Source organism: Sebastes umbrosus, chromosome 18 (genome assembly GCF_015220745.1).
Source record: "Sebastes umbrosus isolate fSebUmb1 chromosome 18, fSebUmb1.pri, whole genome shotgun sequence".
NCBI lineage: Eukaryota > Metazoa > Chordata > Actinopteri > Perciformes > Sebastidae > Sebastes > Sebastes umbrosus.
In genome coordinates this window covers 18492805-18519262 of record NC_051286.1, presented here as the reverse complement: position 1 = coordinate 18519262, position 26458 = coordinate 18492805, and the positions used below count along the sequence as shown (strand labels likewise).

General features: G+C 40.9%; 1 protein-coding gene across 2 annotated transcripts in view; it reads right to left on the bottom strand.

Annotated features, from left to right (window-relative positions):
* The window catches only part of LOC119476717 (MAM domain-containing glycosylphosphatidylinositol anchor protein 2-like), a 312808-nt gene that overhangs the window by 98198 nt on the left and 188152 nt on the right, over positions 1 to 26458 (bottom strand). The window contains exons 6-8 of one of the 2 annotated variants that reach the window (XM_037750166.1): positions 8556 to 8752; positions 2961 to 3096; positions 2448 to 2717 (exon numbers count right to left, since the gene is read on the bottom strand). In XM_037750166.1, the coding sequence (XP_037606094.1) occupies positions 2448 to 2717; positions 2961 to 3096; positions 8556 to 8752 (603 nt within the window). The remainder of the gene's footprint in view (positions 1 to 2447; positions 2718 to 2960; positions 3097 to 8555; positions 8753 to 26458) is intronic. The other variant, XM_037750167.1, reaches the window with a different exon arrangement.

Sequence of the window (26458 nt, the reverse complement as noted above, 5' to 3'; positions counted from 1 at the left end):
AAGAAATAACAGTTGTATGATTATGATTTGGTATCTGGATTGATGATTCATAAAGCCTTGCACTGCATGACAAATCAACGGGTATCCTGCATGACATTTAGTCAAGAAGAATAATACATATTTGTCCTGTTTAACTTTTAACAAGTACAGAAAACGCTCTGCAGTCTGAAATGTGACAGATCAATGACAGCGTATTCAGACATCATATATATTTAAAGAAGGTGGTGAATTTTTTTTGTAGATGATATTTGATCAAGTTCCCATATGAGAACCATTGTCAGCTCCAGACTATGACACATCAATGAGAGCGTGATATTTATTGCAGCGATTGCCTGCGGCGAGCGTGCTCTGACTTATTTGCTGCCATGGGACACCTGACACCTTCCCTTTGATGTAAACCTCTCAATTCTTAAGTCCTCAACTATATGGGCACTTTCACAATGCAGAGAAGGGGTTTATCTGTCAGAGGGGGCCCATCACAAATGATCTGTTGATTTGATTTTCATCCCAGGGAATATATGGCTGCATAAATAAATGCCTCCAAACGAGCTGAGCGCAGAAGCGACCCGATGATGGAGCTGTGGCATAATCTCTTAGATGAAAAGGAGGAAACTCTGGGATAAACTTTATGAGCTAAACTCAGATTCAAATGTGATTCCATTTGTGTGTGTGTGTGAGGTTCTCTTGAAAGTTAAAGTTCACATTTGGATCATACCGTGAATGCTGTTTTTTTTTGTAAGGCTTCCAGTAATTAATGCATCTTTTTTATTGCAATTTCCCATTCAGGACGTTGGGATCCTCTGTTATTTCACAGATGAAATCCTACTGTAGTCACACACCGCCCTTAATCCTCGAGCTTAGTAATAGCAGTCAATTTAAGTATGAAAGGTCGATTTCCTCATGCATCATGTCGCATCTGTGCACGTCTTAAATCAAAACAGCTTTTTTTTTACAGGTAGTAAAATTGCCCGTCTTGAGTATTAACCTTCAAAGCATTTATTTTTTAGAATTATTGTACATCGTGTGTGTCTGTTATCAAGTAAAACTCCCCTTCACCTTCTGTGTATCTGCGTTGATAGGGAGCTGCCAATATGACAAGCGTGGCTAAAGTGGTACTTTGATAACGGTAATTTCGGTAATGAGCTGCTCAGATCAGATGCTCCTCTGCCTCCCGTGCCACTCAGGTAAAAAGCAGCTTGGAAAAAAATATATATATATATATATATTTTCCTGATAATGACCAAACAGGCAGCAATGGCCCCTCGCCCTGCTGCTCTTGTTAAATTTGTGTTAACTACTCTTTGAGTCAGTGTATTTTAATTAATGGTTTCACACTCTTTTGCCTCCGGCGTTGGCCTTGGCAGTCTTTAAGTAGCCGGAGCACTAACAACATTGAGATCTGATGTTTGTAAGGTCAAACTGTAATAGCATATCTGAAGGACATTCAGCAAAACTGTGAATAAATTAATTATAAATTCATAAAAAAAACAACAAATGCTTAATCAAAAGTAATAAAGTAAACAAGAAAATAAAAACATCGGGGGAATAATACAAAATGTGCTGCTTTACCACCGTCCTCAAGCAGCAAAGAAGGGATTCACACAACATTTGAGGCCCTTGGCATATTATATAGATCTACCCTATCCTTTAGTATCTATCCTATAGTGCTCTCAGACATGAAATTAAATACATAATGCTATACCCAGTATTAATCAATAAATTGTGCAATAATTTGAGAAATCATCAAAACTCAACTCATTGTTTTTGAAATGTTATTTTATCCTTCCATCCTTTGATTTAATCACAGAAATTTGTACTTAAAATTTCCCTTTTTCAGGAGTCGGTTTTTATCTACAATCGCATTTTTTCCTAATGAGACTTTCATTTCATGTCACATTTTATTTTAAAGTGTCATCTTTCATGGAGTTGTCACCGCCCCCCTCACCTTTGAGCGAATCCCACACCCTCAGCATCTTTTAGTGAATTTTACCAGCTAGCACCTGTTAGCTAGAGCAACAAGAGTGTGAAAGTAATTCTGAATCAACTAACTAGAGCCTGTTACTGTAGATAAACAGACAGAGATAACAATGTTGTCCTGGGCCACAAAGAGTCTTCCTCTTTAGTTGTTGCAGTCAGCAGGAGCCATGGGGTAGGAACTGGTGACAACTCTCACATTATATTGTAAAATGTCTAATTTTTATTTGATATAAACATTTCTATGATTAAATAAAAATGAACACTCTTAATTATTATGAAAACTAGAATGATGAAATTACACTTCAAAATAATGTGCTGAGTTTTAATCACATTATTTCACCATTTATTTGTTATTTTATATATCTTACTCTATTTATTCATAGGATTATTTCATAATGTCTCCTTTATTATATTGAATGTTTTGGGGCTCCAGATACAGGTATGTGGTCATGCAATAATGCCTTTCTCACCTCGCACCACAATGGTGGTGGACTTCTTGGCCGGGTTTCCCACGTTGTTGCTGGCAACGCAGCTGTAGACCCCCGCCTCGTCTGAGGTGATGGCCGGGAGTGTGAGCGTGCCGCCCTTCACCACGCTCCTTTGAGGCAGGCTGTCGTTACTGCTGATCCAGTTGAGGTTGGGGGGCGGCTCTCCGCCTGTGGTGATGCACACCAAGGATACCGTCTGGCCGGGATTAACAATGATGGGATCCTCCACCAGCAGCTTGATGGACGGCGAGGCTGTGGAGGAAGAGCGCGTGGACTCTTAATTGGCAGGAGATGGACAACTTTGGCAGTTATGACAGTTACAGAATATGTCAGTTCATCTGTCTGTTTCCATGTCTGTCCTACACTTATTAAGACGCCTGTTTCGAATTTGCTGTTTTTATTTCGCAATCTACTTGGAATAATATCAATATCACTGCAAAAAACAGTCATTTGTGGTATGATTATAAAAGGATAATGACTAAAAGTCTTACGTACCTGTCTTATTGGTGAGTCTGAAGATCACACTGCGGTCAGGGATCCCACACACATTTCTGACGGAGGCGACGCAGCTGTAGTTGGCGTAGTCCTGAGGCCGCAGGTTCTTCAGCTTCAAAATCTTCGTTTCCCCCTGCAGCTCAGACCAAACCAACACTGGTATGCAAATGTGTGCAAAAATATCAACATAATCAAGTACAAGAAATGCAGAAAAGCTAGGTACTGGGATGGAGATGACAAAGGCCAAACAGCTCCAAAGAAAGGTCAAAGAGATGAATATGTATACGGTTTTAATGAAGCCCAAAATGAAGAGAGGAGGTAGCAGATTTCAAGAACATTTCTATTAAATCATGGTGCTACTAAAAGGAAATGAATGTGTCAACTCGCTTAATACCAACGTGTGGATTTCTATCCAGTCAATGGCCCTGCGGTATTTTCACCATTCAGCTACAGCAATAATGATGGGCTCAGCGGGGGGTCCCTCCACAGAAACTGCTATCTCACTTATAATGTGTGTTTGATTCCAGCTGGGCCTGTCAACCATGAGCTCCGCCCAGGAGGCTATGATGAGGATGTGAATCTTTGATCTGGTTGACTCTGACGTGTGGGTGTCGGGGCGGGGGGGGGAGCGGCAGATTAAAACATGAGTCAGCCACGTGCTGCGGCAGTCAACACATCACGGCGATCACTCGCGTCTTTCATATCCAATGAAGCTCGTGGATAAATTAATTATATGAGATTAGCCGTGGACCCCACACTCCTCTTTCCTTTCTTTCTCTGTCACCTCCTCTGCTTTTGGAGCAGATATCAGGAGATGAGGTCCGCGGTAGTCAGAGTGCAAGCTTTACTCACAGCAGGAGGGGTATGGGGGGGGCAGATTGGAAGGAAAATCTATTTTGAAAATGCAAGGGGCAGAGGAAGGAATGGAGAGGACAGAAGCATTAAACCGAATTGGACTGGGGGGATTGATGGCCATATCGATGGAGAGATTGAACGCTAAAGTACACAAGAGCTATGAGAACGGAACTTATGACTGTCGGTAAAGGGCAAAGAAATTACGGGGGAGTACGTTATCACTGTCAGGTGAAAATCTCCTGTTCTGCTTTCATATTTTAAATGACATATTTTAGGGCACTCGTCTTTGGGAACATAGAATCAAAACCAACTTGATTTGAACTTCAAATGCACCGTTGTAAAGATGCAATTGAGGGAATGTTTCATCAGGGCCGGCTTAAGGCATAGGTCATATAGGCGGTCGCCTTGGGCACCACCTTCTGGCGGGCGCTGATCGCCCTCTGTAAAAATAAATAAATAATTATTGAAAAAAATAAAAAATGCCGGTGGGCGCCCTTCCTTATTTTTTGCATTGAGGTAACAAATGAACAAAAAAAGAAAGGAAAAAATACTTTCAACCCTGTAACTCTCCTTCTCTTTTTCAATTTTTCATCTGCCCGGCTGCACTTATTTAGTTAATAAAAGTGTAAATTGTAGTGAAACTGACTAAACAATTTTAAGCCAATAATATCAGTAACCAATTGTTTGTTTATATTATAATAAATACAATTATTTATGAAGATACAAATTTGTATTTTTGTCTTAAAACCATTGTGATGTCTGATGTGTGTTGCGGTTTACGAGGCTAAGGTTAGGGTCTGGAGGTTGAACCCTCGAGTAGCGCCCCGCCTATGGCGCCTATGGGGGGCTCCAAATCTGAATTTCGCCTAGGGCAGCAAAAGAGCTATATCTGTCCCTGTGTTTCATGCTAATGTAGAGGCAATCTTTAATCTTCTTTTGGTACCCTGTCCTCCTTGGTATAAGTTGATGACTACTTGTTTTGGACATTATTGCACCTCAGCTAATGGAAATCAGATGTGCTGTAACGGACACTAGAGAGGCCCTCTATTTATGAAGATATGTGTGTGCACAATACAGCATTTCATGAGGAGAGCATGCAAAGTGTCATGTTAATGCGTGATCAGCACAGGGTGTTTGCTAATTGGTCAGAATGATGGTAACATAAAATAAGTTAAGTAAGTTGACCTATGGAAAAGGTTGGCCCTGTCTTTGAGAAAAGTATATAACCTGTATAATATCTGTCTTCGGAGAGATATTTTCTGCTTTGGCTTCTGGTGTCAAGGTATTATGTCTCCTAATAGAGTGCTACAGGAATGAGTCCTAAAACCCGGAAATGAGTTGGCATTTTAGCACTTCTGGGTCCCTCGTCTGGAAGTCAGTGGGTTTTTTGAAGGTGTTTTTAGTTAGATGTCTGATAAGGTTTGTGTTTAACACATTTTAACACGTTTAATACATACCAAACTCGTGAATTTTTAAGCCTCTATGTGTCTTAAAAAAGGCCTTTACAGCCTCGTTGTGTATACTCGCGCTCACGTGACCGTGATGTGTTTCGTTTATAGCTTAACATTAGCTTTATATTTCTGCCGATTGCATTTACACTTCAAAAATCATAAAAGTGGTGTCTTGCCGAACAAAATGTCTTGCCGAACAAAATGTGTAATTATCATAAACATTGTCGAGGGAACCCAGGGCGATGCTAACTTCCTGGTTGGCCTACATAAATACATCATCTCTGCAGCATTCTATTGTAATTACATTCTTTAACTTCAACATCAGTGTTTTCTGTTCTATTCAAAATGCTTTAAGTGTTACAAAAGCAGCAGGAGAACTACTAACTTAACTACACGGGAGCCAAGAAAATGAGTGAGGAAGCTGAACTAAGAGCTATAGGAAAATGTGATGTGTGCCTCAGCTGAGTGATATGTTGCTAACTAGGGCTTTAAATGGTTCCCTCCTCAAGAGCTAGACAACATGCTCAAACAGACACCGCAAGAAAACATCACAAACAACAAAACATATCGACTACTATAAAGAAGAGGGGATCTGACGAGGGATGAGAAATGGCTCCTTTATACCTTCGATAATTGTCCTATTCTCTGGCACTTTGAGGGGAATATTATGGAGAGAGAGGTGGAGGAGAAAGTAACAGACAGCACAAAGGACAGAGTTTCTACAATAAAAGCACAGCTATGGGCCTCACTTAATTATGAGCTGCTTCTCTGTACAGAGTTTGAAATGCCACCTCTGCATTTCTAAAGTATCAGTGGGAATATAAAGAAAAAAAATGTGGTAGACTGAAAAAAGGTGTTAGGGAATGAAACTGGAATGAAGAATAATGGAGGGAGGAAGGTATAGAGGCCAACTTAATTCACAAATCTGCCTGGCCAAAATGGAGGCCCGGCTGCACTCTAACGGACTCTACTTTGCCCCCGTAGGCTCGATTTTTGGTCAGTTATGAATTTGTAACTCAATTGTCTGAGTGTGTTTCAGGCAAGTTCAGACATTGGTGAAAAATAATGCTATTAGCCATCTATATGAGCAAATTACTAGGAGTTTAGTCAGGATTTATTTGAGGTCGCGCCGTCACAAAGCTAATCTCTGGGTTTGGGTTGCGCTCATATTTTCAGACCCAATTAAAGCTTTAATAGAGGGCAGGATGAAGAGGCAAAGAGGTATGGAGAGCAGGATGGAGAAGAGGAAGAGTGTCTGATGAGGCTAGTTGTGCAGCTTCTTCAGTCTCCTTCACCCACTCCATTAGTCCCCGGCCATCTTTCTCCATTTGGCCAAACATCAATTTCACTTCCTTTTTCTCTCTCTGTTTCTTAAGCCTCTTTTCCTCTCTCTGGCGTGTCTTTTTTCCTCTTTCTCGTAGATTTCCATTCTCTCTGCCACCCCGGCTCAACATCCAAATCACATTCAACTCAATCAATTCAAAAACTGCAATTCCCTTCCCAGTGACAGAGCAAGCTCAATCAGCTCTTTGTTGACTGCACACAATTCCCTTTAAGGGAAAAGTTTCTCAATTTCCAAATTGTAAGGGAAATCCACAATTGAGGGAGCTGATTGTGAAGAGAACCCAATCTTTCTGTGTCTGTAATTACTCAATATGCATGCAAAATTGTGAAACTGATATTGCTATTCATAGGGTTAATGAGTACAGCTTTCACTGTCTCATGGCTTTTACGACAAGGGGTGGTGTTAGGGTTTGGGGTAATGTGATGTGAAACAAAAAAGCACAGTCCAAATACGACTAACTCGTATTCCCAATACATGAAGGCAAATGAGAAAGCACTATTATTACAGCATTTCACGTTGCAATATGTCACCTTTGTAACAAGATGTGGTGTTGGTGAATATGTAGAACATAAGCCTCAATATACTGTATTGCTATTAATAAGACCTTCGCTATCAAACTTTGTTTACTTCACATACAGAGATCATCATTTTTGTTTTTTTTGAAAAAGGCGGTTATCACCTGTTATACCATGGTCTGGGTGAATACTCGATTGTGATTGGCTGAAGGGTATCCATCAATTCCTAATAATGGACATCTACTAAGTAGTTCCAATGCAACTGTTCACCGTTCTAAATCAATGCGTTGGCTATATTAAATGAATGAGTATCTTATTTACAACACTGAGTGTAACATTAGTCCTTCAGTTCAAATGACTAGAAATATCTCCTGTTGCTAAGTCGTTGCTAAGGTCCGTCCTAATTACTGGAGTGGTGAACATTTCCATTGCATAAGAATCTTATGGGATGGTAATGATTTTTCCAGGTATTAGCAAACCCTCAGGTGTTGCCAGGAAAACTGAGTTATGGCTTGTGAAAAACTTTAGATTTTGGTTCCAAAACGCATTAAAATATAAATTAATGGTCTTAATTATTTTTTTCTTTGGCATGTGACCATGGTATAAGAGGAATAATGGACACCTTGTCGTGCATTATCCCTTACATAATTCATGTGTGTGCTGTGAACACAATCTTTTGTTGAAGCAAACTCTATCTATTGTGACTGAAACAGCAACAATCTTTTTCACACACATAAATTAGCAGTCAACAAACTTTGTAATACAAACACCCCCTCATGGTAAGAGAGCATTTTGTCGTAATAATATTAATAAATTCTAAACCAGCTCTGCTGCTTCAATCTATTTGTAACAAACCTGTTTTTGGTGTATTTTTTCCCCATTCTGTTGGTTACACACAGGAGAGTGCCACTGGTCATGAGAGCATCTCTTAATACTGAATGAGAGAGAGCACTGTCTGAAAGGAATTCAGCAAATTTAGCTTGTGATGAACACACCGTTTGCTATGCCTTCAAAAGCTTATTATGCTTGTTTCACATCCTGTATTCTGAATCAGCCCATTTATCCTTCCTTTGTAGTGAGCAGAGGGAGGGCAAAAAGTGCATGTCTTCATGACAGCCCGCATTAAGCAACATTAAAAGACTCAGGATCGCTAAAGTCCTTTTAACGTTTTTATGTGTTTTTGCTTTTGTCCATATGTTGCAAGTGGACCAATATCAAATTTATTTAAAATTTACACCTTTAAACATTATGTTGGGATGTTATGGATGAAAATAGTCCCTAGATAATAAATACAATTATTCTACTGGGTGAAATATTTATATATATATATATAAAGCCTTTACCTGTGTGGCCTTTAATGAATAAAACAAAACATCTGTCTTTGCATCTATTATTCTGTCTGATTACTTTCATGTCGCTTCTATCTTACCTGAGTGAAAAACGGCTCGTAGATCTCCACTCCCTTGTCCGAGCCCTGCGTCAGGACCTCTCTCCCGCGATGCCAGCTGTAGCGGACGGGCGGGTTGGAATTGGCCACGCAGCGCAGGAACACAGTCCTCTCGTAGTAGAACTGCTCCTTAGCTTCTCCTATACTCTGGTGCACCGTCACCACCGGGTCATCAAGGTCTGTGAGGAGGAGCACACAGACAGAGCAGAGAGGAGGAAGCTATCAATAAACACTCTCCCATGAGTTATTCAATTGACGAATGAGTAGTAGACTCCTTCGGATCAATCAGTCACACAGACCACGTCTCGCACATGAATATACAGTATGTGCTTAGCTGTGGTAGCAATAATAAACAAATCAGGGTGTAAAATCTTTATGTCATCCGTAATCTCCCGTCTTGATTGTGGTTAAAGGTCTGACCAAAAGGGTCAGAATCCTCATTGCATTGGGAGAGCCGGCTTTCAGCATGCACACAGGGGTCGATGTGTGGAAGGAGGTGAGAAGCCCACTACTTGAACTACTTAAGTCAATAGGATGCAGCCCAAGGGCACATTGACTTCCCAGTCAATGAGCGAGCTGCTGCGTGTTCCAAATTCGCACTCCATTGTGAGCAGCAAACACGAGCGAGGACGACAAACGCTGTGCACAAAATTATATTTGATGTCGGACACTTGAAAGAATAATGTTTGGCTGCACGGCCCTCCGCTCTGATTCAGGCTCTCTGTGATTCGACACATCTGTTACTGCACACACACTTCCCCAACAGATCTGAGGGAAGTTTTCCCCCCAAACGCCTCGACAAGTTGGGTTATTTGAGAAAGCGCTTGTGGTTGATTAAATGGATTCAAAGTTAATCATCTTACTCGGCTATCGCATTAAGCTGTTCATCATAGCTGTGGTGTCTTTTAGCATGCTAATACTCCCCTTTTAGATTATGTCCATTTGCACGCTCAGGGAACGTGGCGAGCTAGCTGTTACCCTTTCATCTCCGCCCGAGATACAATCAGTTTTTAACGCGAGCAAAAAAAAAAAAGGCAATTTAAGGGAGAGGATGAGGGAAGCTAATGCAAGTTATCCCTCATGCTAAAATCCTAACTGATAAAGTCTGACCTTTTGCATACGAAAGCGATTGAGTGTATTAATGAGTGAGTTAGTGCATCAGCGAGCGAGCAACAAGGTGGATGATTGAGTGATCGAGCGAGCCGGTGTGTGAACATGTGAGCGAGAGCAAACCGCTTACAGTAAATGAATACCCAAATCTTTAACGATTATAAGCCTCCAGAGAAAAACTACACACGCCTTAGGTATTATTAATGGATGGATTCATCGCTTTTAATTCAGTAGCCGTGGCCCACCTCTGGATTTGCTGAGGATCAGGTCCTAATCAAGGTGCCTGTGGGCCGCAACTGACTACACGGCATCCAGCCTCAGAATGCTGATTCCTCAGTTTCATTAAAGACATGTTCTGCCCTACAGCCCCTTAATCAAAATCTAGCAGCGGTCAATACTTCATCCAGGATCCATTACAGTGTCTCAGGTAAGAGCAATTACCTTTGGGGGGGGTGGGGAGAAACGGGGGGGAAGAGGGTGACAACGCTCCGGAGAAGACGGAGCGATCACGGGGCCATTTTAGAGGAGCAGATTGCTAAGTAAATACACCGATTCATTATAGAGAGGAGGAGAAGGAGGAGAGTATGAACGCTACATCTTATCTCTGACTCTCCCCAGATCCCCCCTCATCTGTTTCCTGCCTCAAACAGTCAATTTACCAACTGTGGCAGAAATGGAGTGATTCATTGACAGCCCTATCTACCTTGGGATAACACGTGTCTTTGAACACCGGACCTGATGGGATTTTTTTTTTCCTTGTGGTGACAAGAGTGGGTGTTTCTGTATGTTTGTGTATTTGGTAAGGAGCGGTTTGAGCTATTAATAGGGCCAAAATGAGATGCAGAGAGGAAGTAGATGCTAGGAGCGCAAAGAGATAAATATGGAAATATGGAAATGTACGCACTGGATTAAAATTTGATGAATTTCAAACAAAATTCCACCTCCACCATCAGTCTTTCCCCCCGTAAGGATGTTGTGTGTGCGTGTGTGTGTGTGTCACTCTTGTGCAATTAGCTTCTGAAGTCACGCTTGACTGATTGTGAAGCTTAAATCCCCGAGCCCAGAGGAAAACTGTGGTGTACAGGCCGCCTGCGCCGGAGTTGTTAGGGTTTGTAATTGCAGGTTTATAGGTTCACAGGCCGGTAAATCTGCCCATGTACAGCTAAACGCTCCAGCGAGCTAACCTTAGCATCACTCCTGCTCACTCCCATCAACCATGACAGGTCTCAAAGCTCGGGGTTTCTTTGATATTAAGACACAGGGGCCGAGGCAGCGTGACACATGAATGTGCAAACGGAGGTCTCGCAAGACAAAACTCAGTTTATCCCCGATCTTTTTTATTCTCTCAAGTGAAAAAAAAACTCGAACAAAAAGCTGAAGATGATATTCCCGTTTGAATAACAATGGAGATTTCTGCTTTATAGGCCTACCAAAACATTTGTTGGACAAATAGGCACAAGTGAGTGGTTTGGATAAAAGAGAAGATGAGGATTAAAGAAGGTGCTTCATTATCACATCAAACCTTAGCTCCTTCCTTTCATGTCCCCCAACCCACCCCACCCCAAAAAAAACAGACACCTGCATGGAAATTCACACACATTACCTCTCTCCACCCACACACACAGACACCAACATCTTTCTACAGACACACACACACACACACACACCTTTTTGGGGCTGTCTCTCGGGTGTTAATCAAATGCAAGTTTTTTTTTTTTTCGGCTTTGATGTCTTTCACTCTCTCCGCCTGATCTGCCGAAGTCACTAGGGAAGAGAACACCTATCTGGCTCCCAGGCTGTCAGCGACAGAGCGACAGAGGCCCGCGATTAATTTCACCTAATCACCGTCCCAGTGTGATTACCAGCGGGAGCCGCTGACCCGAATGACATTTGCGCAGCGTCTTTCATGAGCAGAAACAGCCGTGTTGCATCAAAAGATAAGCAATTTGCTTTTATTTTTGTGCCAAGGGACAGCAGGGGACAGCGGGGGAGAGAGAAGGGGTCGTAGTGAGAGAGAAACAAAGACAAAAAGGAGGGTCGAAAGCATGCATCAACTTCTAAATTGCTACTATAGAGATGCAGGGTTAATAAGTAAGCCTGGGACGATACACCTGTCTCCCGATTCGATACTATCCCGATACTTGGGTGCCGATTTGATATGTATTGCAAATTCTACAAGTATTGCGATTCGATATTATGATTTATTGCGATTTTTGTTAACTTTTTTAACACTTCACTATGGGAAAAAGTTGAGAAGAGCTCTGCTTTTCCTGGCAATGTGTGAAACCCAAAGTGTTTCCATACTTTACTGTATGTGTAGTGTTCACCACTTAGGATTTAGTCTGTGAGAGTTGTACTTCCTCGTTGCGGCCAGCTGCGGTTTGTTTTGGTTGACGGATACAGAACGGATATGACGTCACGTTACTCTGACTACAACAATAAAGGTAATTTCCGTCTACCTCCGCATAGACTCAAATGAAGCAAATATATTGATTCTGGTATTAAAAAATTAATTTCAAAATCGTAAAAAAAAATCGCGGTAGATAGGTAAATGTGATTTTTTCTCCCACTCCTATTAATAAGGTGGTGAAACTGCATAGCAGCTGTCTCCTGAACTCATCCCACATAAGGGTGACTTGCTTTTTGGTAGAAATATGGGCATGAGGCATAAGCAATTAAGGAAGTTATTATTTGGCAGCCTGCCTTGTGAATGACCTCACCTTCAAGCCTCTTTTTTAGAAGCTAAAAAAGGTAGAACCACCTCCACATAAATTGGAAGCAACAAGAGGTGAATTCATTCTCTGGCTCTTTCGATATTCATTAAAAGGCATCTGCTATTGTGAATACTGGAGTTTGTGTGATTTGTTTTTACAAAATATCACTGGTAGCTGTCTTTAAACAAAAGCCTGTGATAAATAAGAGACGGAGATAATGGGCAGTGAGCATGAGATAGTTCCGTGCCGATGCGTAATGCGTGGGATTAATGTACTGTAAGGAGACCTTAAATTTGTAATATGCACAATGTGTAAACACACTACATCAAATAAGACGGCACAAATAAAACATGATCTAGATGGTGTGTAATTTCAGCCTGCTGAATGGTGCCGCTTTAATGCATTTCATTTATATGGGTCAAAAGGTTAATAAGCCACAGTGGTGATATATAACATCCATCTCATGTGGAGGCCTGTGATGGAATATGTGTATCCAGCATGTAATTTACTTTCAGTACATTTCCTTTCCCTCCATCTCTCAACCCGGTGGCAACGGTGACCTCTATCTCATGGCTACACTCCACAATAACCAGCTCCTGCTAGCTGTATCTATTAGGTGTCAGCTGTTGCTCCATACTAAAGTGTGATTGTGGTGGTGGATGGATGTGTTTGGAGGGGTGGGCGCGGGCACGACGCATCTATTCCTGCAATAAGTCCACTCTGACGATGGCGCCTGTGTAACAGAGATATCTCAGTGAACCGAACATCATTCTTTGAGACATGAGACACGAGCGAGAGCGGCTTCATGCTGCAGCGCTCTCTGTGCTGTCTGTCTGAACAGATTACTGCGAATAACCAGATTAAGGTATTAATTTGAAGCATTAATCACATCATATGTTTTCTATTACTACTAGCCACTGCTTGTCTACAGACATGTTAGGGCTGCCCTTTTGCACGATTAGCTGTTAGGGTCTTGGTCAGCTAGGAAATGTTATGGATTAATCAATTAGTTAAATGCTAAGCTCAGTCCAATTTCTACCTTAAAGGAATACTTAAGACATTTTGGAAAATAGAGTTCTTTGCTGAGAGTTACAGTAGATGAGAAGATTCATATCACTTGGGGACTATTTCTTGGCCAGGAGCAGCATCTCTGCTGTGTTCCTGGGAACCGCACAGTGACTGGACGGATATATCGTCTATCGGTGATTGGCTGAGTACATCGACGTTTGGGTTTTTTTTGGGACATGATTGTCAATTTCTTTTGCTAATTTAATGGTCTGGCTCAGAAGAACGAGAGACGCTCAGCATGCAGAGAGAGAGCGACAGCAGGGGAAAACAGCATGTAGAGCCGGCATATTTTCACATCTAATGCCAAATTCACACCAGAGCAGCAGCAAGTGCGGCCTGCGGCGAGCTGCCATGCAACGACTATGGAAAGCTGTGGCGGCCGCTTCCGAAACTCAGCGTGCTGCGGCCGTTTGATTCTGCAGTGAAGTGCAGCCAAACTGAAAGTTGGGAAAAGTTTAGCGGCGAAGTGCAGCCAGAGAATACACACAGCCAGTCAGTAAACAGATCCTGTGACTCCTGTGACATGTCGACCTCTGTTACAAAAATAACGGCTAACGGTAACCGGTTGGAAAATTTAAAAACACATCGCCCAACCCTGCGTCACGGTGATGACAAAACTCTACAAAGTCATTGCTCCCAGCCAAGAAATAGTCCCACACAACTTCTCATATCTACAGTTTTTTTTTTTAATACAGATTTAACAAATTATATATAATGTGTTTATTAGTGATCTTTAGAGGTGCTTGTAGGCAGATTTTGTTACCTTTGGACAGAGCCAAGCCAGCTGTTTACCCGTTTTCAGGCTTTGTGTTAAGCTAAGCTAACCGGCTGCTGGCTGTAGTACACTCACGAGAGCGGAAATCTTCTCATCTAACACTCAGCAAGATAGTGAACAAGTGCACTTCTCAAAATGTTGAACTATTCCTTTAATTTGACCAACAACCTTTCAATAACAATGATGGGCTTTTATGGTGGATCACTGCATGTCAATGTCATTAACAGTATATCCTGTGTTTTATTGTTCATGATACTGAGAGTACTATGATATATAATATAATATATCATATTATATTATATTATCTCACACATCTGTGGGTATTATTGCAAATTGTATATCTATTTTTTATCTAAAAGGCATTATTTTATATAAATTATATATGTTTACATACGACAATCTCTCTCAAAACAAACCTCTGACCATTCACATGTAAATGTCTTGACATATGCTGTGTCGTATAAAATAAAATCGCTATATTTAAGCACTGCTGCTAACATATTTGACCTAATTTACCTAGTTTATTATGTTTTGGGTAATAAAAAAAACAAACACTATCCTTGTATTTGTATTTAAACATCCTTATTATGCAAATGTGTAGATGTAGCCTCCTATACACATGTATACAGTATGAACATATTTTGATAATTGTTTTTGTGATTTGGACCTAAACATGCTGTTTATCCAATAAGCAGCAGCAATTCAGACGATCGTTAAATGTTAATCTTCATGCATTTTTAAAATGTTTTCCAAATGCATTGTTGACTACATATTTTTGCATTCAGGTTATGGTCACAGATTTTACGCACTCAACTATTGTGACATGCATTTAAAGCACTCAATCCATGTTTTTTTAATAAGAGCGATAAAAAGATGTAGCGCTCCAAGCGGCAGTAATGAAAGAGAGATAATATGCAAACACTGCTCGCTTTTGAAAACACACCTAATTAGATACTTCTGTAATGAAATGAAATGCCACTGGTATTTACCGATTCTAAATGAAAAGAACGAATTCATCAGTGTTTTTTGTTCTGGCTGCATCAGTAGAACAAGAAAGACTATCCAAATCTTTGTTGCATAATAATAAAACACTGCAGGTATATTGGGTTAGGTGGTGTTATGTGTGGGTGTGTGCATCTTGGGTACAATTCATTACATGCAGGCTTTAATATTTGAAGTTTGGCATAGGAATTTAATCAGTGGGTCAGTTGCCAGGGGTCGAAACAACTGTTTTAATTCAGTGATAAGGGGGTTTATAAAGGCTACTCTTCTGTCTCTGCCAGGAACACAGTGAGGGGGAGTTTGGACAAGTTGGGTTAAGGTTTGTAAAGGGCAACACACTACCCCTGCTATGGCTGCTGTTTGGCTTGCCTCTGTGGTACTGTGTAACAAGTCCTGAATTATTCATGAAGCATTTCCACATTCCTGCTTTAACTTGAACTTAAATTTCTTCTGGGGGGGGGGGAGGGGGGAAAGCATCTCTCTTTCTCTTTAAAATCACCTTTACTTGACTTCCCCCCTCTCTCTCTCATAGGATACGCGTTGAGCATTAAGGTAATGGTAACTAACTCCCTCTCTGAGGCCACAGTCATCAAGCCTGGTTAAGTGTAATTACTGCCAATTAAAGTGGTAATGCAGAATGGAGTCAATGGATTGTGAACGATGCAGCATGCTACACTGTTGGTAGCAGAGTAGCCTAAACAGATATACTGTAGAGGACAACGGCCTTATTAGCATTGTAAGAAGATGCTTCTAATGTATAGTAAAGTGGGCTTGTCCCCTCCAGTTACTGACTGCTAATGTGTAAAAAACAACAAAAATGATTATGATAATGTGCAGTATGGATTTAAAAAAGCATTTCATTTGTGCTATAAACAAACCTCCAGAGCTTAAATATAGACTTTTGATTGCTCGTTTTCCCTTCAAGTCAAAACTATGCAAATAGATGATGTTTAAGCTCAAAGAGCGGATGATGTTTCCCTCTAGCCAGATGGAGTCATCCTGCACTTTAACGGTTGCTGTTTAAACTGTTGCTTTAAGAGCCGTTGCTGTGTTCAGGAAGCTGCGGCCCACTTAGGACTGCTGCACCTCCATCTTCCTCAGTGACAGTGCTTTTCCAATTATGCTGTCTTTTGGAGGAACATTGGGCGTCTGTGGGTGTGTGTACAAGACCATTGTGTGTGTGTGTGTGTGTGTGTACACGTGGACAATGTGTGTGATAAATGGAGGGGCAGACGTCAGCAGCCTCACAGTAGAGCCTCCAGCCCCTCACTTCCTCCCAGTGATGGAGATGAGGAAATAATGAGGCCCAGTTCTTCTCTATGTGTGCGTGTGTGTGTGTGTGTGTCAGGGGGTGAGGAGTAATGAAATCTCCTCTTCATCCTCTCCCTTAGTCAGTGGCGTCTGCCTCAGCTCATCTCCTCTCTAATTCATCTCCCTCGAAAACAAGCGAGCCACAGACCACTGATCTAAACAACACCACCTAGAAACCCACCATTAGAGTTGGAGGCAAAGCACCAGCGACATGACAGAGTTCTTTTTCTGGTCTCAGACTAATGATCTGCTCCTTTGTTTGGTTTGGACAAAGACCAACCAAGGATGGGCTACCCTTCCTGAATGATGATGTGAAAGCACCTAACCATAAAGCAACAAATCGCAGAATGTGTGTGTGTCCTTCGTATATCTCAAGAACCATCCATTTGATCTACTTCATACTTGGCGGGTGTATTGCTGGGGACCCGAGGACGTGCGGTGTCAAAGTTGGTGCGAGTTGACCCTCGTTAACCGATTATTAACCGTTAACTGACAAGATTAGTGCGTTGCATGCAGCGGTGCTGTGGTTGTAGTGCCTAACAAGCCGCCCAGCTGCAACGATAAGCCGATGCAGGTTAAATCCATTGATTGACCAATCAGAATCGAGTATTCAAGAAAGCTGTGTGATAATAATAAAGTAACAAGTGTATCTTAGTGGCTTAAGGGGAATATGTTGGGTATAGGAGGTGTTGTTTGTTGGGCGTAATACAAAACATGTACTGACTTAAAATAAATTCCACCTGTTGTGTTGTATCTAAGAAAATATCAAGATAATTGATTTGTTATTGAGCTGCCTTGTTCACAACAGCATGCCGGCGTCCAAGCGGCTGATGTTTGTTTGACCACTAACTGAAATGTCTGATGTACGAGTGCACACTCTTTAAAGACACAATAAAATTGGCATTTAAACGTCCTAGTAAACAGTAAATCTCCAACAGTGACCCTTATACTGTACCAGCAGGTATGAACATCACATCTAACCAACAGAGACATTGTATATTTATAAATAGCCCTGCCCTTTTGGCTATTATATCAAACTACATACTTTCTTTAACTGATATCCCATTGGTTTCATGATCTCTCATTATAATATGTACCGCAGCAACATTACGTTTCAACGGACATTAAATCATTTTAAAGGGAGTAGTGAGGACATCTTATAGTGTCCTTAAAGGAACAGTGTGTAAAATTTAGGTGGATCTATTGGCAATATTAATAAATATGCTTTATTTTATCACCTGAAAATAACAATCGTTGTGATTTTGTTAGCTTAGAATGAGCCGATTATATCTACATACGGAGCGGGTCTTCTTCATAGAGTCTGCTATTTTGAACCGCCATGTTTCTACAGTAGCCCAGAATGGACAAACCAAACACTGGCTCTAGAGAGGGCCATTCGCATTTTTGCGTCGGCCATCGTAGTTCTCCTACACGCTTGGCACACGGGAGAAGTTTCAGTTAGTTGGTCCTACACACTGGCCCTTTAATGCAGTGTTCTGTATGATGTTACGTTTCATACAATCATTACTGATTCTCTTTATCTTTTCCATCGTCTCATATCACCGTCCAAAAAAACTCAGTAAACAACTATTTCATTTCTTGTCTCCTTGGTCTTCTTTGGTAATATCACACTGACCAGAGCTCTGCATGATATTCATTTGATATTCTTCACACAGTTATGCCTCAGAACATTTCAAAACTCCTATCCTCACGAGACTTCTTCAGATATCATCATATCACACTCAGGCAGTCATTAAATACTTTTTTACTGCAGTTATATAAATAGTAGTAGAGCTCAAGATCAATATCATCATTATTCTACATGATTCATCCTGTATAGTCAGATCTCGCAATTTGGATACTGTTATCCAAACACGCTGGATGAAAAGATAAATAATAACTAACAGTCAGTACATCATCCGTGGCCTTTCCTCTCCTGTGGAGAAAATATTAGAAAACAGAAAAGCGGATAAGAATGAAATTCTGCACAAGATAATCACATTAGCATGCACAGCACAAACACACTGGTATGTTTCAAGCTCCTGATGGGGAGAAAAACAGGCAAGAGATGAGGTGAAGTTGACTCCACTACTCTGATTAAGCCCCGCACCCCCCAGAGCAAGTCCTTGAAAGAGTAATAGGCAGTCGTGAACTGGCTTTACCTCCATTAACCAAACCAGCAAACATTTACATAATGTACACATAATGTGCTGATTCATTCTGTCCCGATTCAAACAAGGCTCAGATAACTCACCGTGGCTGTATCACACCATTCATCACAGCAGGTCATTTACATCCAAAAGCACTTAAGAGCCGCTGCACATATATCTTTGTCTACATACATTATGGGATCTTTTCAGAAGATTGTATAATACATCACCTCGTATCATAGGGTCACATCATTCTGAGATACCAAGACGGTGTTCCTCAGACATTTCTGGCACAATAATCTTTTTAGTCCTAAAATTGATGAGGAGGATGTCATGTGAGATTTTGCATTGCTTGAATTTTAAAGAGATCCAAATGGATGGTATGAGAATTCTGAAATATTTTAGATCCATGGTGTTTTCTTTTTTTTATTCTCTTGTCTTGTTTGTTTTACAGTACAGTCACTGGCAGGTTAGGTGAATTAACAATTTGCTAAACCCCTCCCTCAAACAGTGATGACTATGCGCGACAGGTCCGTCAAGCTGTGGATTTCTCCACATGTCAAAGCAGTGTGAATAAGCCTTTTTCGCAGAAGACATTTTGACATGTCACAGTAGTAGGTGTAAACAGGTGTAAATAATGACATTAATGATGGCTGAATTCCATTTAGCTGCTTTGATTTCAGGGTCCTGGTCTCATTCATGCTGGCTCACTGTCACTCTCACTGGAACACTTGAATAGAACAGAGCCATTGTTAATGTTATTAGTAGCAACTGTGGTTTTCCTGCTATGACGAGTCAAAATGTTCACAGTGAGAGAGGCCTATAGGGCTGTAATGAGAGAGGAACTATTTATTTTCAGACTGTCAAAAATCAAAAACACGGGGCAATGTAAGGAATGTTTTTTCTGCTCCGATGTAAGCTAAAACTGTTAGTTTGTAACTGAGAGTTACTTCCAAGATCAAGGAGCTTATCATTAGCTAACTTTATTAGTTTGTGGGTTTACAGATTTCGTAGAAAAGCCTTGTTAACAACTTGCACATCTGCAATGTGGATGCTATCATGGTTTATGCTAATGTTTGTGGCTCTTTACACTGCAGTAACACCTGCAACATTACTCGAGATGTCATTTACACATATACATTTTATCGGTCAGTCCCCATAGAAACATTTCTCTCTTGTAACATTTAAAGTGAAAAAGATACAGTTTATAAAATACAAACTGGTATGTAAGCTAACTGGTCAGTTGGAAACATTAATAATTCAGCCGGAGATGTTTTCAACCGACTCATGTAGCAAACGTTAACTGAATTAGTTGGCTAGCTGTTAAAATCTGCTAGTGACAGAATAATTTGAGCCTCATGGCTGAAATCAAGGACCCGTTGTTTCAATAACAACACATTTTCGAGTGGTAAATCTGCCACCATAATCACTGTAAACTGCATAGGGTGCCATGGAAGAACCGAAAGCTTGACAGTAGCAATAGGAACCTAAGAGGGCAGAGGTTGACGAACAGTTAGTGGCTCTCTACTTTATCTGTTGTTGTGAATGTGAGTGTTGCTCAGAGTGTACCCAGGTTTTACCCAGTGCATGCTGGGAAAGGCTTTAATCTCCCTGACCCTAAATATGATAAGCAGGTATAGAGAGCTGCAGGGATGAAGTATTTTTGTAGAGCAACCAGGAAGTTAGCATCGCCCTGGTTCCCTCAACTACAAGCCAATGGGATTTTTCCATAGGGTTTTAGATTATTGCAGAAAATAAGCTCTGTGGCAAACAAACATTTACGATATTTACACGTTTTGCTCAGCAAGATAATCTTCACAAATGAACACCAACGTTTATGATTTTTGAAGTGCGAATGCAATTGTATATGCAACGAGGCTGTAAAGGCAGAGGAGTCAGCGTGACGATGTTTTGTAGTCTCATTTAGCCACTTGTTGGCAACCGCTTTTTTTGAGACACATAAAAGCTTAAAAAATTCACGAGTGGGATATTTACTGACGTATTTTATATTGTAGAATAAAACCTTTAAATCTCTTAAGCTTGTGTTAACCACAGATCTTATTTCAGGCATCTAACTAAAAAACCCATTCAAAAAACCCACTGACTTCCAGACGAGGGAACCGGAAGTGATAAAATGCTAACTCATTTCCAGGTTTTAGGACTCATTCCTGCAGCACTCTATAGAGGATGGACTAATAGATGGATGGATCAATCTGTTCCTTTATCCATGGCACTGTCAAAATAAAAGCTTTACTGTATATAACTAGGAGACGGTCCACCAGTTAACAATTACATCTTCCTTCAATCGGACTCATAACTCAACCTATTGAACCAGCCTCCAGCACAGCCTGCTTCATCCAACTGAACCCACTAATCGATAGACTCCCCTGAGATCACCTTCCCACACACTTCCTTCCCTCTGTATACCCAAATATATTACCTAGTCACTTTAAAAGAGCCTCTCAAGGCTATATAATACAAGCACAGGGTGCAAATACCAGTAATGGAGGCATAAAGGGATTAATAATAACCGCATCAGCCTCAGTGAAAACTCGATTTTTATCACCATGTTCCGTGTTCCTGTGACTCAGTGTTTTCTCCAAAACTCTCTGTCCTCTCTTGCTCTGCACACACAATTTACTCAGGCACCTTATAGCAGGGGCGGCACGAATCGGACACCTGATGAGATAGGAAGCGCCAGCTATACTGACCGACTGGATAAAAGAAAGCCAGCATGGCCGCTAAACAAACACCATCAGCTGCTATTTGGTCTCGGAGCTCCTTCATGAACTCCATCGACGGAAGGCAAACATGAAGCAAGACACACTTCCACCGAGTCGTCCCTCGCGCCGCATGCTGCTGCTGCACAGCGTCGCACGGCTGAGGAGGCGTATGCCAAGACAAGTTAAGCCTTTGACATGTGTGTGTGAGTCAAGACCTCCACTGGTGGAGAGTATGTTCATGCATAAGCGTGTGCTTGAACCCAATGGGCAGCCTCTATTTTTGTTTCCTTCTCGCACGCATGAGCACACAAAGAAATGGACACACGCATTCACACGTCTCCAATCTAGATGAACGCTGCCGTTGCCAAAAAAGGATTCAAGCTCAGACTCTAGCCGGTGTGCCGCCAACACACACACACACACAAACACACAGTATCCTCATTAAAATTCTCTGGCTTCTGCATCGGCAGTGTGGAGTAAGGGCTGTGTAAGTCCTTCCACAGATAACACAGAGAAAGCAGCCTATTGTCTCATTCTAATCCTTCTTTTGAGGGAATGTAGTGAAGCTTCAGTAAACTGATATCTACAGTCCAGTGGGTTGTTTCTCACAATACAGTATATCACCTGATTCTTACTGTTTCACAGCCACTGACAAACTGGCACTGGCTGACTAGGCAGACGACATTAATATCATCTGCACAACATTAGCATATGAACAAACAGTGCAGAGTGTTTGTTTCTTTCCTGTGAACTCTGGGAAAACTTGGCTGCATGTTTTTTTTTTTTTTCTTCTCCGCATTGCATCTCTGTGTTCTCAATTTATTCCGTTTTACCGGGCCCGTTCAGACCATTTTAAAGTGACTTTTAAAGTGCTCCTTTATCACAACCTGTACAGTAAATGCTGACCTGGACGGAGCAGGTTTAAGGCACGGCAATTTGTTTTTCCATTTGTCCATCAGCTGAAATCATTCTGTTTCACTCTCTCCGAGTTAATTTGACAACCTCTATGTTTGGGCACCAATAATTGACTTGAAGATTGCGTTGTTAATCGGCGGGAAGTGGAGTTGTGCGGGATTCGTTCAGCAGATTGATATTATGGTTGCAACCAATGATTATTATTTTGTTTTTTCAATTAATGATTTGAATAAATTTAGTCCACAAAATCACAGGTTCAGAGGGCCTCAGGTGGTGTCTTCAAATTGCTTGTTTTGTCCAACAAACAATATAAAATACAGAAACGAAATAGTTGATTAATGCAACCAACCACCATTTCAGCATAATTTAATATATTAATATTACTAGTATTCATTCAGCAGATTGATAATAGGGTTGCAACCAATGATTATAATTTTTTTTTTTTTCAATTAATGATTTGAATAAATTTAGTCCACAAAATCACAGGTTCACAGAGCCTCAGGTGGTGTCTTCAAATTGCTTGTTTTGTCCAAAAACAATATAAAATACAGAAACAAAATTGTTGATTAATGCAACCAACTTCCATTTTCAGCATAATTTAATATATTAATATTACTAGTATGTATTTTGAAAAAAGGCGGTTGCTATAATGAGACATTAGCAGTGTAAATTCATTAACAACATGCAGTAAATAGAAATATTTCATGCCCCTGAACTCTTTCCTTACAATTTGTTTTTTTGGTCAGTCACTTCGATCACATTCCCCCCTGGCCGCCTTCCTCTCCAAATCTCTTTTAGATATATTGTGCCGGTGATGGTCAATGAACTCTCTGAGCCTGCGATAAGCCGGCCCTGCGGAACTCTTAAGCCCTCCTCGATCAGTCACTCAATGAAACATTAGATGCTGTGGCGAAATTAATGCAGTTGAAATTAAACGGAAACACTGAAAAGACCCCCCTGTAGGAAAAAGAAGTGAGCGTCTTAAGCTTCGAATCGATCAGTGTAGGAGTAGGGCAAGGTTCTTTATTAACTTTGCAGAGGACCTTCCCCACAGACCTGCAGAACTGCACACAAACACAACTGAAGTGTCAGCAGGTATAAAATGTGCTTAGATGGACTTCAGAGCTTTGTAAATACGTTAGCTTTGAGCTGGCTATATAGCTAATATCAGCTCCTCTGGGCTGCAGAGGTCAGTTATTACCATTAATTATCCCTTCCTGTTTACATCTGCTGCTCACAGTCAACTCTACAGAAAACTTTTTCTGTCTACATTTAGCTTTTCTTATTTCCTTCATTGAAAGAAGACATATTGTGCGTATTTTCAGGTGCACACTTGCATTTTGGGTTTCTACTAGAACATGTTCACATGCTTTAATGTTCAAAAAGCTCTTTACTTTATTCATACAGCAAGCAGCTACTTTCTTTTTTATACTTTTTTCACGCTCGTGCCCTCCCCCGAAAAGCCCAGTCTGCTCTGATTGGTCAGCTGGCCCACTGCCGTTGTGATTGGTCAACCGAACCGAACCTTTGGACTCCGCTCCAGCTCCGCTCTAACTAGCTTTGTTTGAGGGCGTGCCACATTACATAATACATTAATACATTTGTTATGCAAATGTATTACCTGGTGACATCACCACGTTACGGAAGAAAAGGCGGGACACAGCGTTTCAGGCTGTTCAGGAGCAGTGTTTCTGTGGGAGAGAGTAACTCCCTTTGGCGTGGTCTCTGGGCTTTGTAACTTTGCAGACCTTTTACATGCACAAAAACTATTTAACACACTAAAGGAAAGGGAACAAGCACAGAATCACAATAAGTCCTCTTTAATTTCACTGAAACAGAGTCAAGCAGGCTGCGGGCTGCCTTTATAAAGAACGGGGTGTTCAGCACACTTTGATCTAACAAAGGTGCACATGTGAATCTCTAGTTTTCATTTTGAAAATTGAAAAAAAACACTGTTGATTCCAGGAAACAGAAGCAAATAAATTGTCTCAAAAGAAAACCACGGACGTGACTGTGGCAACATCATTCAGGTTATAAGCCTCTTAATGTAAAACATGCTGGGGCCCTGCGTCTGGTAAAATAGATATCTTCTCTTTGCCGTAATGGTGCCGTCCATTATACCCACCGGTGTCATTTCTTAGACATAAACAGAGTGATGTGAACAGAGACACGCACGCAAGATACAGCTGAAAGAGACAGCGAACATAATTCAAGGTGTTGTTGTTGGGAGGTCTAGCTCCAAAACAGCAGTTTTAATACTAATTAAAAATCGTAGCTGCAAACCACTAAAAATAGCACGTACTGCAGAGGCCCATCAATTAAATTCACCCCCAGGGGACGGCTATAACATTGCTCAGGAGGAATGATGTGCTTTTGCTGGGTGTGCAACATAGCACAAAATGCTAGCTAATGAAGTACACACATACTGTGTTACAAGGCCAGATGCAAAGACATCATCAGGGTAGCAAATTAAAACGCTACTGTGTACAAAATGACTGCTTAATAATCTTCATTTTATTCAATATTTGAAGTTTTTTTTCCTGCATGTTTTCATTTCATTAATTCCCCATTATAGGTGCATATTAGTTATACCACTATATTTAATAATTAGGGCTGTCAATCGATTAAAATATTTAATGGCAATTAATCACGATTGTCCATAGTTAATCATGATTAATTACAACTGAATCAGACATTTTTTATCTGTTCAAAATGTACCTTAAAGGGAGATGACAGTTTTTCTTCGACAAAATTTAGCATAAGTTTGGAGCGTTATTTAACCTCCCTCGCAACAAGCTATTATGACATGGTTGGTACCAATGGATTCCTTAGGTTTTCTAGATTCATATGATGCCAGTATCTTCACTCTAGCTTTAAAATGAGCCTGCTACACCATAAAACATAGCAAGTTATGTTAATGCGTTAAAGAAATTAAATAAAGAAGTTAAAATGAATTTGTGTTAACATGTTATTATCGTGCTTTGACAGCATTTTTTATATCAAATTGCTATGTCAAGGTATTATTTTCAATTTGTATTGCATTATTAAAGCATAGTATGTGTACTGTATTACATATACTGCATATATAAAACTCTATATACTTTATTATTATGTACTCTTCATACCGATATATCTATAAATATATTACATTCACTCCTCACATCATGGCTGCTGGAGTTGCACTACAGATTTTCTGAATTTCTTTCACACAAATATTTGCGCATTTCACTTCCATGGTCTAAGGTGTTGTAATGTATATATTGTGTATGCTTTTTAAAGATACAGTGTGTAGGATTTGGTGACATCTAGTGGTGTGGTTGCAGATTGCAACCAACTGAGTACCCTTCCGCTCACTCCTCTCTTTCCCCCGCTTAGGGCCATCCTTACCATAAAAACACATCTTTAGGAGCAACAGAAGTCAGACGGCGGCTGGCAGTACCAAGGTTTTGCACTTTGCAGCTCAAGTTCCTGCAGATTCACAAGTGGTCGGAGAACTACGGTGGCCTTCAGGTAACGTAAGAACGAGAGAGGCTTTCCCTATAGAGCCAGTGTTTGGTTTGTCCGTTCTGGGCTGCTGTAGAAACATGGTGGAGCAACATGGCGGAGTCTGTGAAGAGGACCCGCTCCCTATGTAGACATGAAGGGCTCATTGTAAGCTAACGAAAACACAATGATTCTTAGTGTCAGACACTAATGAAAACATAGTTGTGAATATTATATTCCATTTAGATTTAATAGATCCCCCGAAATGTTACACACCGTTCCCTTAATGGCATCTCTCTAATTTCGTATTCATTCTTATTTGTTTAATTCAAATAGTTCTTTATCTGTTTTCTTACATTCTTATCTTATCTTATTCCTGACACCTCAAATACACAGTTTGCAAGTTTAGTGCATTAGCGGCATGAAAACCCTGACCTCAAAATGAAGCTCACTGAGGATCCACGCTCTCTGATTATCCTCAGGTCGGTCTCTGGTGTGTTATCTGGCTTCATTTCCACGTCTGCTCCTCCGGCTCTTTAGTGCAGCCATCCAAGGTGAAACGGTGCACAGAGGAAACGAGGTCTCTGTCTGTCAGCTACCGAGACACATTCAGCCCCTGCTCTGCTGCTCCACT